General features: G+C 32.0%; 1 protein-coding gene and 1 long non-coding RNA gene across 2 annotated transcripts; both read right to left on the reverse strand.

Moving 5' to 3' along the window:
• Positions 1-3,169: 3,169 nt before the first annotated feature.
• Positions 3,170-3,817, reverse strand: LOC129741763 (uncharacterized). The gene is made up of 2 exons (XM_055733549.1): positions 3,744-3,817; positions 3,170-3,679 (listed from the first exon to the last, which is right to left on the reverse strand). Exons 1-2 carry the CDS (start codon positions 3,780-3,782, stop codon positions 3,221-3,223), a joined length of 498 nt encoding a protein of 165 aa, XP_055589524.1. The 5' UTR covers positions 3,783-3,817; the 3' UTR covers positions 3,170-3,220.
• A 10,909-nt stretch (positions 3,818-14,726) lies between these two features.
• LOC129749490 (uncharacterized) lies at positions 14,727-16,608 on the reverse strand. Its single transcript, XR_008738062.1, has 4 exons — positions 16,221-16,608; positions 15,630-16,163; positions 15,322-15,573; positions 14,727-15,243 (listed from the first exon to the last, which is right to left on the reverse strand). It is a non-coding gene; the product is annotated as an uncharacterized LOC129749490 (long non-coding RNA).
• Positions 16,609-17,739: the final 1,131 nt, after the last annotated feature.

A 17,739-nucleotide genomic window follows, 5' to 3' on the forward strand; every position in this document is an offset into this window, starting at 1 on the left:
TTGAGATTCAGATTTTGAATTAAGGCACAGAGAACAGACGTACAAGCTCTAACAAAAAATCTTCAAAAAAGTGTGTAAAATTTCAAATGCAGACATCCAAAAAATATGTTGAAAATTGACTTTAAACAGTGGCACCTATTGCGCCGTTCAAAAGTTACAAATCAAATTTTCAAGTGTATAGTTTTCGAAAAGGTGTAATCGTATATACAGTACCGTTCATAATTGTATAGAAATTGGAAGCACGCGCACTGTCACTTCGACTTTGAACTTCCTTAACTTTTGACTCTGATGATATTTTTTGATCAAATTTTCTGCGTTAGATAGATCAACTATCACACTATTATATCACAAAGTTTGAGCTTTCTGGAGTTTGTGGGGCCTGAGATACAGTCATTCTACGAAAATCGGACTTTTTGGACCGTTCTCATTCATACTACAATATCTCAGGAACTACACTACATTTTTTGTTGAAATTTTGCAGAGTGATTGCTGAAAAATAAAATAAGCATGTCTGAAGTTTTTGGAAAGTTTTATTGGTGGGATCAAAAGTTACGGAAGGTACAATTTTTTAGGCATGAACCTAAAAATGCGATTTCTATAGAATTTTGGACGATTCATGAGAACATAATCGTTTCCATCCACAAATCAGTCAAAAAATGTCTGGCAAAAGCAATGATGAAATAAAAAAATGAAATTAAAGATCTATTTGTCTTTTGAAATCAGAATCTCGCAATATTGTTTTGTTTCACGTAACTTTTGATCTCATCGATAGAACTTTTCAAAAACTTCAGACATGATAGCTTTACATTTCAACAATCACTCTGCAAAATTTCAACAAAAAATGTAGCGTAGTTTCTGAGATATTACAGTTTGAATGAGAAAAGTCCAAAAAGTCCGATTTTCGTAGAATGACTGTATCTCAGGCCACACAAACTCCAGAAAGCTCAAACTTTGTGATCAAATAGTGTGATAGTTGATCTATTTAACGCAGAAAATTTGATCAGAAAATATCATCAGAGTCAAAAGTTAAGGAAGTTCAAAGTCGAAGTGACAGTGCGCGTGCATCCAATTTCTATACAATTATGAACGGTACTGTATGAACTCATAATTGAACTAATGCCGCTGGAAATTTTACACAAGTTTCGTGGGCTAGCTTGTACGTCTGTTCTCTGTGATTAAGGTCAAAATGCAGTCATTTGGAGTCCAAATTCCAAATAAGAATTCCTATGAATTTAAAATCAAAAACCGAAATTTGATCAGAACCCTCAGCCAGAATTTTTTCTATTTTTAAATCATAAATGAACTTGTAAATTTGAAGGAAAATTCCGAATTATGAAATTGTTTCTGATTATTCAATTCTGAACTCATTAAACATTTTATAACTGATATATTTGAAATGGCTCTTACGATAAGGTTTTAAGGAGCCAAACTCGTTTTTTCTGTTTTTACAATCGTCTGCTTAGCTTAACACTTTTTGTTAGAAAATAAAAGAAGATAGAAAGGGAAATATGAAAATAAAAAGGATAATAGACGAACATCGATAGCTTTTAAAAAAAAAAACTCATTAAAGTTTCTTATGTTTAAATTCTGCATATGAAATGAGGATACAAATTTCAAGTCCAAGTCTTAAATGGTTTGAATTTTGATATTTTCTTTTCATATTCCGAAATGATGAGTTTTGAATATGAAAAATCCATTTTTTTTAGTTTCCTATGCAAAATCAAGATTCGGATCAGGATTCTATCCCAATGATAATCCAATCTGAAAATGAAGAACAATAAACTGGGTTCTTTCTAGAACCTTTTCCGCAAGTATCCGGGCCGTGCAAACCGGGCTATTTTATGTTAAAACCTTGCAGAAACCAGGCATATTGTTTCAAAATTTCCTCCAGAATCCGGTCAATATTCGGGCAAATTTCGGATTTTTTTCATTAAAATCACAAAATAATGAGAAAACATTTGAAAAAATTGATATTTTCATCGAATCAAATCAGCCGATTTAGAATGATATTTAAGGCTTAAAAAAATCCGTTCTTGTATGCTTAGACAAAATTTGTTTAAGCAATTGTTTTGAACACAAAAAACATAATTCTAAGGACTCAATTAACATTTGTGTTTCATTTGGCAAATAAAGTGAAAAAATCTACGCAAAATCTGGGCAATCTGGCAAGCTTAGTCTCTCTCGACTTCTCGAAGTTTGTTAGACTTCTTGGAATCTGCATTTTGAAATTCAATATTCAGGACGAAATAACTATCGGTTGTAAAATTTAGGCTCTGGGATTGAATTTCGAGATTCCGGACTAAGTTCTGAATCGAGATTGCTACTCGTGACTAATTTTAGTTGTCCATCAAAATTTAATTAATTATTTAGAATTTCAAAATTTTTTTACACTCGTGGGAGAGAGGTTAACTCCCAACCCCCCCCCCCCCTTCTTTTCCTACGGCCATGTTCACACATATAGGATCTCAGTGAAACTTTCAAGGACACGATGGCTAGCGATCTTACAAATGCTAAAACAAGCTTGCCAGATTGCCCGATTTTATCGGGTTTGCCCGGATATTTCATGCAAAATTTCGATAAAATCCGGTCTGGCCCGGTTGCCCGGATATCGTGAAAAATGTCCGGATATTGCCCGGATTTTTTCACAATTTTCACAAAGAAACCCAAAAAAAATCAAAGTTTTTGAGTAAGTTTCAGCTAAATCGATTAACGGTATGGAAATTTTCAACGGTTGTTTCAAATAATTTCGCTGATTTACTTTTATAAACATTTAAATATTTAAGCGTTCCAAAAAGTTTTTGGAAATCTGCCATTACATTATTAAAATTTTAGTTTCAATTTTTTTTTGCATTTTTTCTTTGCTTTTATGTATAATTACACCAAAATTTTGCCCGGTTTTTGGATTTGAAAAATGAAAATCTATGCCCGGATTTTGCCAGGTTTTTTTTGAAAAAATGCCCGGAATTGCTAGGCCCGGATGGGGGTGGAAAAAATTCTGGCAACATTATGCTAAAACCATCAGCCCAGTTTTGATTTTTAAAAAGAATTGGAACTTTATTGTAACCCTGTAGTTTTGAATGGTTGTGGGTTTCGGTATAATTTTGTGGTGTTGATTTGCTATATTTTAAAGTTTCTTTTTAAATAAAAAGTTGAAAAAAAAACATATACGCTGGGTAAAATTTTCTAATTTTGCTACATTGAGCCCTTGGTGATAAGAAAATTACAACTGGGCGGCAACTTGCAGGGAAGCGAGATCACTCTGAACCTTGCGGATGGCATCAACGGCTTCAGCGGCGGAACCGTCGGGAATACTGGCCAGCACGTTCTGGATGTTGTTCAACACCGGGTTTCCATTCATGATGAATCTGGTCAGAGCATCCTTTACGACTGGGATGTTTCCAGCGTTCTGGACTCCCGAGTTCAGTTCTCCGAGCATGCTGGTGAGGCTTCCAAATGAGGCGAGCAGGTCGTTCTGCATCATGGCGTCCAGAGGGCATGGTTTCGCGGTATCTCTCTGAGCAATGGCAATGAAGGCATCGGCGTCAGCGGAAATTTGAGCCAATACGCTCTTAATTGCTGGATTTTGGACGTTTGCAGCCAGAACGGTATTTCTTAAAGTTTGTCCAGCGGCCGCCAGATCATTGACAGCTGCCTGCATTTGGGTGCTGGCGGATGCGGCCTAGAAAAAATTAAGAAATGATGAATTATTTTGAAAAAACAGTAGTAAAATTTCAATAGCTTACCACCACGAGGCATAGAACAACACACACGAAGGACTTCATTTTGAGGAAACCGAAGGAGCTTCTTGGAGGAACGACTCGAGACGAATGTATCGATTCTCAATTTTTGTGTGACTTTTATAGCGAACGAATTTAACAAAATGGAACATAAAAGGAGCTTCCAATGAACAACTGACACATACTAGTATGCGAACTGTATTCCAATATTTATTCAGATGGACAAAATATTTTGTCAAAATTTCGTACATCCGTTTCGAAACAATAGTTCGTTTTGTCCTATGTACAGAAAGTGTGACTACGTGACAGGAGTGAGTAACGTATTAGACGGTTTCTTTTAACTCAGAGAGACGCCTTAAACAAGGGTCCTCATTTGAAAGCTTGTTACTTACGTTTTTTTTAAACTAATTTGGAAAATTGCAGGTGCGCACTGTAAACCGTAATACAGGATAATTGTATTCGTTTTATTTGCCGGACTGCACCTGTCATTATCGTAATGAGCATCTGATATGCAACAGTTTGTAGAAAGATGACGAAAAGATGTCGGAACTACAAAACCTATTAAATTTCATCATAATAAATCATCATCATAAAATAACAATTATCAAAACACGTGCACCAAGTTTAAAGTCTACTCATCTCCTTCAATGCCAACCGTAAAAAATTGATTGATAATTATAACTTACGCGTTCTCAAAATTACTACAAGAGAAGATGAAAAACTGCCACAAAAGATTAGGTTTTGTTATAATGAATTCATGAATAGAAAATGATAAATTTCTCAGTGAAACTGCCTATTAATGTAATGTGTACATGTGCAAATTTTTGTGAGGTTTTGTCGAGTTATTTTTGAGATAGCGTCCAATGAAGAAGTATTTCAACTTTAATTCTTGGGCACTACGTTGCGCTATATAGATTATAGAACCACCCTTTATTTTCGAATCAAGGTTATTTTTGATGATGTTTCTGTTTCTTGGAGCTTGACTCTCAAAAAAAATTTTAAATTTTATCGAAGTTATGAGAAATTTAGCTGACTACCCTCCTTCGGCAAAAAATCATCATACACTGAAAAAGAAACAAGTTTGACTATTCGCGGCCTCACCCAAACTTAAGCTCTTTAAAGAGAACTCAACCCTCAAATCTGATACCGCAATAAAATGGAAATTAAAATAAAAAAAAACACTGCAGGTACGGGAATCAAACCCATACCTGCAGTAGCACTGCGATGGCCATCTCAGGATGTTAACCGCTCGACCACCGAAGAGTTGTTGGGAATGGTAGTTACATCAACGTATATGTGAGACTTTCTACAAATGAAGTGAGAATAAAAATTATCATCCCCCATCAAAACAGATGTTCGTTTTAAACTTATCCCCCAAACTTAAATCTGGAACGATTGAGGTAGTAGAATCCAATTTCCCAACATTAAAAACCTCTTAAAAAACAGTTCTCTGCTGAAGGGCAAGTTTGGCGTATTTACAAGCTGTGACTTTTTCACAAAATTGAGTTGTCAATTATGAACTCAGGTTTGGGGTCTGGGAGTTCTCAAATTAAGGCATTTTTAATTTTCAGTATATTTGACTTTTTATTACACCAGCACAGTTTTCGCGTAACAGCACGATTCCGGATTTAATCAAAACAGAGAACCAACTTTGTTAGACCTATTAAAGTGCTTTGTAGGGAAAATGGTCGTATTTGGAGACAGCTGATTTGCAGCTTCCACAGACCGTCAGCTTACATAAAACTTTTCAATTTTTTCTCCTTGTTTATCTCCGGAACGTTCAGGCGAGACTTGTCAACGAAAATTTTCTGGCTGAAAACCTGCCAGGTGCCCGCTAATGAGTACATTTGACTGTCTATTCCGTAATTTTACAAAAATCTCCCCGCTAGCGGTCCAAATATTATGCGCACGGTTTGACCACCGCATTTTGTTTATTTTTTCCATCGCGCATAAAACCTGTCACTTCATGGAATCAATCATCTTCACTGTTCAAGCCAATGGGCTTGAATAATCTCTGTTAATTTCCAGCCTAAAAGAACTCGTTAGAAAGATTTAGAAGATTCTCAAATGATCCACAAAAATACGTTATTATTTCATTCCATTTGGAAGGTTCTAGAAATTTCAGCCGTTTATTCCATGCGCACGCACGGAAGAATATGGAGGTGCTCCAGAATATTCTAACTGATTTAAATAGACGCGCGTGCCGTGCTGTCAGTTTAGTTTTGAGTCGAATCCGCGTGTTTGAGCATGTCGCAAAATTACCTATCAAGTGAAATTTTTGAATGTACTTGTAACCTTAAGAGAAAAATAAAGAGAAATAGTTATCAAGTGCTATCCTTGCGTTCTTCCTTTAAGGTGTAACCTGGAATTCTGAAGTGAATGATCCGACCCTTATCCATATACAGTCCACAGCTCTGACATTCACTTTTATGAAAATTTAAGTCCATTGTGAGAACCTCTAGGACTTCTCAAATGATTTACCACATGAATTTTGATTTTTAACTGTTTTTGAGTCTTCCACTGGGACTTACCTGGATTTCACTCGATCTTGCCTGAACAATTTTGTCTATAAGATTCTGTATTGGATGCTATCTCAAAAACAACATAACAGATTGCCAACAAATTTTTAACACATACTCTATATATTACTTGGTAGCTTCACCGAAAAATTTTTCAATTTCAATCCATGCATTCTCAAGTTATTCAAAAATCAAAATGTTTTTCAAAAACACTCCTTATTTAAATGTTTTAGAGCCGCTTGAGCACTGCCTTTGAGCTTATATAGTGAATAGCTTTAAGCCTTTCTAAAAGTGAATTGCTGGTTGAACTCCAAACTGTTGATATTGGTTTTGAATATTTTTGCAATAATTTATCACAGCACTCCTAAAATAATATTGGAACAAATCAACGAATTTGATACTTGTGCGGCAATTGTTATTTTTCGAAGAAAAAAAAACCCTTACACATAACACAATATCAAACCGTTTATCATACTTCTTGTTGTTGAAGATATCATCACAAAGTTTTATCTTGACCACTTTAATTTGAAAGACGATCTGTGAAAGAAATCCAAATTGATTTGACGATGGCTCCATAGATATTTCTATGGAGCCACTTTTGTCTGAAAAATTCAATCTTTTGTACCCTTCCATATTACAGGTTGAAATTACAGTTCAGAAACTTATTCAAAAATCGAAAGTGTATCAAAAAAAAATCTATTACAGCTTTAGATGTATACGAATAAGTGGGGTAATTATGAACAAAATTACTCAGTTTTTTGTACTAAAATCTCAAACAAGTTGTTGTGTCAGACCATTCCGGATTTGGGAATAAAAACAACTTGTTTGAAGAACGGTTAGCACTAAAAAGAGTTTTTATTTGATTCGATTTCAAAATTACAACTTTTTCCTCGATTTTGAACAATACAGGATCAAGGATGGAAAAATTCATTCACCAGCATGAATGCTAATGATTCTCAATCTCCGCTCCGTTTACGATGGTAGCATCAGCAATGCGAGCGTGAACAGACGATCGCCGATTGGTCGGATTGGCAATCCGAATGAATGAACTTTGAAAACGTTTGGATGAACGAAACGAAGCCCGAAACATTCGCCGCGTCCAATTGGATCGTTTTTTATTTTCACCACGACGTTCGTTGGATGAATTGATTCGCAAGTGAATGTCGAAACACAATCGCCAAACGATTGTAAGATTGCATTCGCGAATGTTTCCGTAACCGGTAAAGGATTGCGCCATCAGGTGCTTGTTTTTCGGCTAATTTTGTGCGTGTTTTAGCCCCCCCGCTCGCTGATGGTTTGTTTTCTCATGATGTTCTTTTAATTTATGTTCGAATGAAAACAGTCAGCATATAGTTAGAAAAAAATGGACTTTTGCACTTTGCTTAAATAACTAAATGGACAAAGAGGAGGTTTGTAAATGCCCACTCTTGCTCATGAAGCGAAGGGATTTAGTCTTTGTCTACTGGGACACTTTTTGTAACCTATATTGCCAAATAATAATTAAAATAATCGCAAAGCTATTTAACAATTTGACTAGTTTAAACATCCTGAATAGGAAAAAGGACAATGCTTTATTCCTAAATTAAGCTCAAAAAATGTTGCGAAATTTCAAAGCTCGTAATGAAGTTGTACTTATCCCATAGTTTCATAAATGTTATGGCATACTCAGCAACAGATTCTTCAATCTAAATTTAAAGTTAATTATTCTAAATTCTTATTTCTTAATTCTATATTCTAAATGATAAATTCTATATTCTAAATATAAATGAAATATAAATTCTTAATTCTAAATTCTAAATTCTAACTTGTAAATTCTTAATTCTAAATTTTAAATTCTAAATTCTAAATTCTAAATTCTAAATTCTAAATTCTAAATTCTAAATTCTAAATTCTAAATTCTAAATTCTAAATTCTAAATTCTAAATTCTAAATTCTAAATTCTAAATTCTAAATTCTAAATTCTAAATTCTAAATTCTAAATTCTAAATTCTAAATTCTAAATTCTAAATTCTAAATTCTAAATTCTAAATTCTAAATTCTTAATTCTTAATTCTTAATTCTTAATTCTAAATTCTAAATTCTAAATTCTAAATTCTAAATTCTAAATTCTAAATTCTAAATTCTAAATTCTAAATTCTAAATTCTAAATTCTAAATTCTAAATTCTAAATTCTAAATTCTAAATCCTAAATCCTAAATTCTAAATTCTAAATTCTAAATTCTAAATTCTAAATTCTAAATTCTAAATTCTAAATTCTAAATTCTAAATTCTAAATTCTAAATTCTAAATTCTAAATTCTAAATTCTAAATTCTAAATTCTAAATTCTAAATTCTAAATTCTAAATTCTAAATTCTAAATTCTAAATTCTAAATTCTTAATTCTTAATTCTTAATTCTAAATTCTAAATTCTAAATTCTAAATTCTAAATTCTAAATTCTAAATTCTAAATTCTAAATTCTAAATTCTAAATTCTAAATTCTAAATTCTAAATCCTAAATCCTAAATTCTTAATTCTTAATTCACGATTCCAAATCCTTGATTTCAAATGCTCAATTCTAAGTTCTTGATTCTAAATTTCAAATTCTCAATTCTAAATTCTCAATTCAAAATTTTAAATTCTGAATTCCAAAATCTTAATTCTAAATTCTCAACACAGAATTCCAAACATTTAGCACTACATTCTCAAGACTATATTCTTAATTTCTAAATTTAAATTGTGAAATCGAAATTGTAGTTTTTGAATTCTTAATTGTTTATTTTACATTGTAATTCAAAATTTCTTATCATAATTTTTCAATTCTTAATTTTTTATGTTAACATTAAATTTGAAAATTATTTACTTCAAAATTTAAAATATTTCAATTTCAAAATTTCAATTTGTCTTAGTAAATAATTCATTTCTTAATTCTTAATTAAAATTATAAAATCTTAATTCTTGATTCTAAATACAGAAAGAATTTAGAATTGAGAGCTTCGAAGAGTTTTTAGTTATAGATTTTGAATTAAGAATAAGGATTTCAGATTTAAACTATTCAAAATCAGAACTAAGCATAAAGAATCCGAAATAAAAATTTATAATTATTTATTTAAATGAAGGTTTGAGAATTTAGAGTAATGAGTCTAAAATTAAAAACATAGAAAAAGAGTAAGGATTTTAGGATTAATAGAGTTCAGAAATAAGAATATAGAATAAAAAACATAGAATAAAGGTGAATAATTTAAATTAAAAAGAATTTAGAAATAAGAATTTAGAGTTAAGAATTAAGAACATAGAATAAGTGTTGAGAATTAAGAATTTGAAATTTAGAATTAAGGATTTGAAACTAATAATTGGCAATTTCATGTTAAGAATTCAGAATTTAGAGTAAAGAATTTAAAATTAAGAATTATGAATTTTGAATTTTAAATTTAGAATTAAGAATTGATTAAGAATTTAGAATTTAGAATTAAGAATTTAGAATTTAGAATTTAGAATTTAGAATTTAGAATTTAGAATTTAGAATTTAGAATTTAGAATTTAGAATTTAGAATTTAGAATTTAGAATTTAGGATTTAGAATTTAGAATTTAGAATTTAGAATTTAGAATTTAGAATTTAGAATTTAGAATTTAGAATTTAGAATTTAGAATTTAGAATTTAGAATTTAGAATTTAGAATTTAGAATTTAGAATTTAGAATTTAGAATTTAGAATTTAGAATTTAGAATTAAGAATTTAGAATTTAGAATTTAGAATTTAGAATTTAGAATTTAGAATTTAGAATTTAGAATTTAGAATTTAGAATTTAGAATTTAGAAATTAGAATTAAGAATTTAGAATTTAGAATTTAGAATTTAGAATTTAGAATTTAGAATTTAGAATTTAGAATTTAGAATTTAGAATTTAGAATTTAGAATTTAGAATTTAGAATTTAGAATTTAGAATTTAAAATTTAGAATTAAGAATTTACAAGTTAGAATTTAGAATTTAGAATTTAGAATCTAGAATTTAGAATTTAGAATTTAGAATTTAGAATTTAGGATTTAGAATTTAGAAGTTAGAATTTAGAATTTAGAATTTAGAATTTAGAATTTAGAATTTAGAATTTAGAATTTTGAATTTAGAATTTAGAATTTGAAAGTGAGAATTTAGAATTAGAATTTGAATTTAGAATATAGAATTTATAATTTAAAACTTTGAATTTAGAATTTCAAAATACGAAAATAGAATCTAGAATTAGGAATTCAGAATTCAGAATTAAGAATTGAGAATATAGAATTTAGGATAAATAATTTATATTATTAAAAACCTAGAATTAAAAATTAAGAATTCAGAACTAAGAAGTAAGAATTCAGAATTCATGAATTAAAATTTCGAATTGAGGTTTAGAAATTTGAATTTAGATTTCAACAAAAAAATTGTTCTAGTGGACAAAGACCAAACCTCCACGCTTCCAGAAAAAGAGTGAAAATTAAACCCTTTCATTTGTCCTTTTTTTTATCCACGCAATGTGCAAAACTTAACTTTTTTACTAACTACATAAATGCTGAATGTTCTTATTCGAATATACCTAAATTGAAATAACATCATGAGAAAACAAACCATCAGCGAGCGCGGGGGCTAAAACATGCACAAAATAAGCCGAAAAACAAGCACCTGATGGCGCAATCCTTTACCGGTTACGGAAACATTCGCGAATGCAATCTTAAATACAATCGTTTGGCGAATGTGTTTCGACATTCACTTGCGAATTAATTCATCCAACGAACGTCGTGGTGAAAATAAAAAACGATCCAATTGGACGCGGCGAATGTTTCGGGCTTCGTTTCGTTCACCCAAACCCCCATTCAAAGTTCATGCATTCGGGATTGCAATCGTTAGTGTTCATTCTGGTGTGTGAACTTTTTCCTTTCCCGATTGCTTCGATTGGCAGTTAGAACTGAATGAGTTCACCACGGATTGCAGATTGAATGTACTTCGATCCGATTTTTTCCATGCCTGTACAGGATGATATTAACGGAGTGGCAACATTACAGCGATTGAAATATGATGAAACATTGCTTGTCTACTTTTAGGCGTTATTCATTCCAGGGTGACCAATAATACATTCGAGATCGAACACAAGTATTTTTTAAGTGTTCAGGTTATGAAAAGTATTAAAAAATGAATGACTGGTTTCCTTGTTCATTTTAGGATTTTTTCTTCATATTTTTAAGTTTCAGCTTGTGGGCGTAAAACGCCTGTTCATAACTACCCCGTGTGTTCATATGTAATTACCCCCTTGTCTATGGGGTAATTATGAACACTGAGATTGAAACCACATCTAAACACTGCATTTCAGTGAGATTTGTTGCCTGTTAAAATTTCCCTGAAGTTCAGGCATCTTTTCTCAAATCACATTTCTGTAATAAAAAGAAACTACATACGTACATCGGCTTATTTTCAAGGTTTTAGAAGTTATCATAAATTCGACTGTTAAAAAAATTATAGGGGAGAGTGGGGATACTTGATCCCCTTTTCTTATTTTCACCATATCTTTTTGGAAAAATTTAGCAACTCGTACTCTTTTACATTTTCTGACAGCGTGTAACTTCAAGTTTCTATGCTCTTAAAATTAGAACGATACTTGAACCCGTAGATGAACAAGAAGCATTTTCGTGAGAGTAAAAAAATTGCGATATTTTTGAAGTTAAAGGATACTTGATCCTTTATCCAGGAAGCCCCAATCCATGGAAAAAATCAAACAAAACACCAAGATAGAATGTTAAATGACTATTTTGGTCATGTTTGTTCTCATTTAACAACCAATAATTGTCAGAAAAAAATTCTATAGCTTATTCTCAACCCTTATGACATTGCATACTTACGGGCGCATTTTTTTATAAACAAGAGAAAATCATTTATTTTAGCCCTTTTCTTCAGATAATTGATGGATAAATATTAGCTATTGGATAAATATTAGTAATCTCGTAATCAGCAATGACCACGATCCACTGAGAAGAAGAATACACCGGGATCATTTGTACCCAAATATTAGGGATCAATTGTACCCAAAATCAACATTTTAGAAAACTTTTTCTGAAAAAAAGTTGGGAGTTTTCCATCGCTTTGAAAATATTGTATTTTGAGGTTAATTTTACACTCGAAAGATTGACATATTGGAATAAATATTTTTGTTATAATTTTTCCATGTTAGGAATATTTTAAAATGATGAAAAAAGATCTTCAAGTCACATTTTGTGACTTTTTTCAAACAAAGTTCAATAACCCAAAACATTATTTTGTTAAAATTTTTTGAGCTTCAACCATTACTCTTTTGTTCCATTTGTCACATTTTTCTAGAATATTTGATCCTTGTACGACATTCCAGTTTGGAGATATAGCTAAGGAATCAAGTATCCCCAGGGATCAAGTATCCTCATTCTCCCCTATTTACATCAACCAATATTTAATACTTGGAAAACGAGTGTTCATAATTACCCCGTTTCTTGAAAAATATGAGAATAATACAAACACTGATTTGTGCGGGGGTTGAGAGAAACCGAGAACACTAAAATTCAAAACTTTGGCGTGTATTGATGATAGTTTGGGCTGCCTACATCCAAACATTTTTTTTATAAGTTGGAAATTCGTAACAGTTGAAAAATGAGGTAAAGTTGTTTTTAGCGTAAATGATATTTAAAATTTCGGCAAACATGTTTGAGCAATCAAAGTTCTTGTTTTCAATGGAAGTGTTAATGAGTCTATTTAGTTGTTTTCAACCACTATCGAATGCCGAAGAAAGAATTTCGATAACGTGCCCCTGCTTTGCACAATGAACTGTGCATCACAACTCCAGCTGGAATGTATTTATCTATTGTTAATTATTTTTAATTATTTTCGAAGATTGAAAACAAGACTTCATCCCATAATCCGTGAAAAACAAAACAAATATCTATCTTTTTCCTGTTTTCTTGTCGTTTGTATCGTTTTATATTGAATGGTGATTAAATATAATGAGATTTTCAATTAGTTTTTCAAAATCATCTTGTACTCAATTGAAATTTAATTTTTCAAATGGTATTTTAAACTCAAAAAAATAGTTAGAGAAGCGAGACTTATTGAAGCTCGTTTACTTTCAATAAATTCGGTTGCATATTTTAAATAGAAAGGTAAGATTACAAAAGTTGAATTTACAATAAAAATGTCCTTATCGCACACAATTTATTTAAAATTTGTAAACAACGTTTTGCTTTTTTTGGTGCAAGAAACATGAAAGTGATGAAGCTTTTGATCGTTAATCATAAACAAACAATATCACAGCAGATTTTATTGTAAAAGTTTTTGAAAAAGATTCAACATTCTCCTTCGATATAAAAACCATACCCAGAGTATCCATCGCAGTACTTAAAATCTTAAACATACTTTCTCAAAAGTAACAATTTTCATGCCTCATTAAACATCATATCTGAACTCTTATTCAAGAACGATAGTTGAAACTAAAAAGTGGATTTTCCCATAGATTATTTAAACTTTTGATTAAATTTTTCTGTATCGGATATACTTTGTTTAGACTAGTTTAGGAAAGGTATACAAAAAATGGATAATAATAATAAAATATAACATAACACTTTCATTATCATGAACATCCAATTAAATTAAAATTCTTCATTTTGGTATTCGTAGCTTCGGCTACACACTACCAAAAAAATCTGTGAAATTACATCATGTATGATGTAAATAAAAAGAAGCATCATATATGACGGAATTTTCCGTGCGTTTTGAATATTACACGCCTGTAAACTTTTACAGACGTTTAATATACAGGTGATGTAAATTTTAAAACCATGGAATTTTAAGTTTGCGTTGAATATTACAGGCCTGTTAACTTTTGCCGACGTGTAATTTAAAAGTTATGTAAATTTTAAAATCACTGAATTTCGGAAAAAATTTCCTATTAATTTTTTATTTACATTTGGCAACGCAATAGCGTACCAATTTCAGGCGGATTTTCATGTCAAATATTAAAACAATTAGATTGTAATAAAAAAACATTTATTATCTTAAAATCTGATACTATAAACACAAAAACTTACCCAAGAACTTTAAAACACGGGAGGGAATTCGAAAACACGGATATCATGGCAATAGCAGGAACATGTTCCTCGGGGAATTTTCCCCCGCCACGAAGAGAGAAGCCTATTTGCCGACCGCGAAACAATCCCAGATCCTTGTCCAAATTTAGTTTCATGATACTGATTGGATTCACGACCACCACACACAGAAAAAATTATTTGCTGTAAAATTACGGCAAATATCCTGTAACAAAAAGGAGCAGGACATTTACTGTAAAATTACAGGTCGAAAAAAAAATTACGTGACATTTATTTTTAAAGTTCCATTTTTCTTACAGGTTAGATTTGAATTACAGGACTGTAATTTCAAATTGTATTTAATGAATATTTAGTTTTTCCCTTTTCATCTGAAGTATTAATTAAGAAACAAAATAGGTTATCAATAATTTTTTTTATTACTAACATCATCGTTGCATTTATTCAAATCACTACCGAATGTTTACAGAGCTACAAACAGCATTTTCCAGATTGGTTGCATTATTAAAGCTGCTGCAATGAATGGCAGGTCTTTCATATTGTGGACAACAATCGAGGGATGCTTTCAAGTATTAACCATTTTAATTAAATACGTCATTTATCATAGTACTAGCAAAATTTAACGACGTATGCCGAATAAAAAAAAACAATGGGAACAATCAAATTCGCTCAAAGCCAAGGAACCTTAAGTTACAACAAATTTTCTCCTAAACCAGTCGATTCCATGGATTTTGAAGGTGAAAAAACGTTCTTTCATCACACGTTGGGCAACTGCGCCTAATGCAATCGAAGTTCAAGTTTAGTTCTTGAATTTTCTTGTATACAACTATCTTTCGCACCTAGCTGGATTCTAATTTGTAGCATTAGTCACAGTGATTGATCCTTTACGGTTGTGAAGCAGGAAGTACAGTTCCAATCCTTGAATAAGAAATAAAAATATATTGAAATTCAAAACATACTATTCTTGTATAAAATTATTCTTCAAGATGGCCTTACCCAGTAACGGTGGACAAACTTTTTCATTCCGAGAGAATTTACGATTTTCAAAGGTTTCTTTCCAACGCAAAATTCCAACGTCTTTTCGAATGATTTTATGTCTGGGGCCTTTTCATCGTTCGACCTTTGGGTAGAATTGAACTTTTTCCGATCTCAGATATATATGTTCAAGTGCCTGAACCAAATGTCGATTCTTTCGAAATATCGATAACCATCCACATATTAGAGTCACGGCACGGCAAGCACTTATTACTGTAAAAAAGGATATTTAGATACATAGAACACATTAACGTAATAAATTAACTTACATTCCAGCCTCCTTACCAAAACACTTTATAATTTAGCCGAAAATAGCATCACGGCTGGCTGAAGACATAATTAAAATTCAACTTCATTTTTCGACCGTATTTAGATGTTTTTTCGACCCTTGCATATGAAGCACGAAACATCATCTTCTTTTGAGCATGCAGGCTGATTGTTGAAAATTTTGGTTGGTCCCGGAGCAGCTTTGGACAATTTTCGACCGTTCCATCCATTGGATTTGTTTTAACTATCCAGTTTTTCATAAAACTTTTCTGCACTCCGATTGTTTACTCCTTTCCGGATCACTTGAAACTGAAGAGAAGCAAACTTGTATAATCGTGAACTGATTGTGTCCATTTGAACAATCGTATCGATTAGAAGTTTGAATGACATAACAGCTCCTGGTGGGGACTCGGGCAGAGGCGAAGGATTTTCCAATAGGTACCACTTAGTGCTTTCGCCCGCAACGGAACAACACTGCCTTTTACAAAGTGTACTAGTCCTAGCGTGTAGCCCTTGAAACGGAACCTGGTGCAATCCTGAAACGTTAAATTTGATAAGAATCGGATGACTAAATTTCTGGGGGACAAAATTACCTGAGCCTCTCTGGATCTGTGATTGTTTGGTCTTATATCGAGCCATGTCCTTCCCGATTTCGACATGATATGAATGGCAGAACGGAGCACAACAAAGAAACAGAACCGAAACACAAAAACGTAAACAAAATATCATGCACCGCGTGCTTTTGACGTCTCTCTTTTGATACTGAAATGGGTGCCAGGCGGATTGAATTTTCTGATGTGGAAATGAAAATTATTGGACATGTTTATAATTTAGGACACGTAATTTTGTCACGACCTGTAAATCTACGGTAAATGTCTTGCTCCTTTTTGTTACAGGACGTTTGCTGTAATGTTAAAGGATTTTCTCTTATTTTTCAAACAAACTTATTTAAATTTACATGTATTTTTAGTTACCGGCCGTTTTATTTTACAGGTCATCATTTTCAATGTCATGTAATAGTCATTATTTTTTTCTGTGCAATTCCGTTTGCTCTCACGACGACGAATTCCTGCAGATACACATCATACTTTTTCTTTTTTTAAGCTGCTTGGATAGGCCCGCCGACAAAAACTTCTCGCGATCGATGTGAGGAGAGAATCTGTAAATAGGAATGGAAAAAAATAGCACTGAGCATAACAAATTTTTCAAAGAATCAGATGCAATTCGGGCTTGACCTGCACCTGACTATTCCGGAAGATGGAAGCGTTCGACAATTAGCGAAAACAGCAGCCATAATGAGCACCAAATATGCACTGATCCAACTTCTTGTCTGGGGCACAAGTTGGGGCTTCTTGTCTGGGAAGGTTATTGGGGTGGCGGTTGGTTCCTGGGGCAATAAGGCAGATAGATCCGGAGGGACAAGTCATCAATCGACTTAATGGAAGCTGGCACGCAGCATTTTTTCGCAATTCACTGCGAGTCGAAGTCGATGGGGCTACAAAATCATAATGATCCGTTAGAACTAGAATAAAAATAGCTACAATAACACTTGCACTAACCTGCACAATTTTTTCCGCTGCACACTCGATCGGCAATTTTTTCAGTCTTCGATTTCTTCTTGGACCTGGATCGGCACTATGAAAACAACACTATAGAAATACTCGGCTAAATTGAACTGTCGAATGTCCTGCAGTTTTCACCAGGTCGCTTTACTCAATTTTGAGCATGCGATTATTTTTTTTAACACTAATCAATTCAATTCCATAGCGGAAACATATTAAAACGATGGTTATAAACCAAATGAATCAATTTCAACTGATCATTTACGTTTATTGTAACATTCCATTATTTCACTTTTTATGCTGTTAACAGAAGAAAAAAAAAATTAAAGTCTAATTCAATTTCAGTGCTGATTAAGATTCATCCTTTTTAAATTCACATTAAAAAATCGATTCCATGTCATGTTATTTTTGTATAATTACAAGATTCATCCAAAGCAATTGTAAAATTACATCACATATGAAGTAACGAAAAAGTAGCATCACTTATGACGGAATTTTCAGTGCGAATTAAATATTACATGTCTGTTAGCTTCAACAGACGTGTAAAATT

Source organism: Uranotaenia lowii, chromosome 2 (assembly GCF_029784155.1).
Source record: "Uranotaenia lowii strain MFRU-FL chromosome 2, ASM2978415v1, whole genome shotgun sequence".
Taxonomy (NCBI): Eukaryota; Metazoa; Arthropoda; class Insecta; order Diptera; family Culicidae; genus Uranotaenia; species Uranotaenia lowii.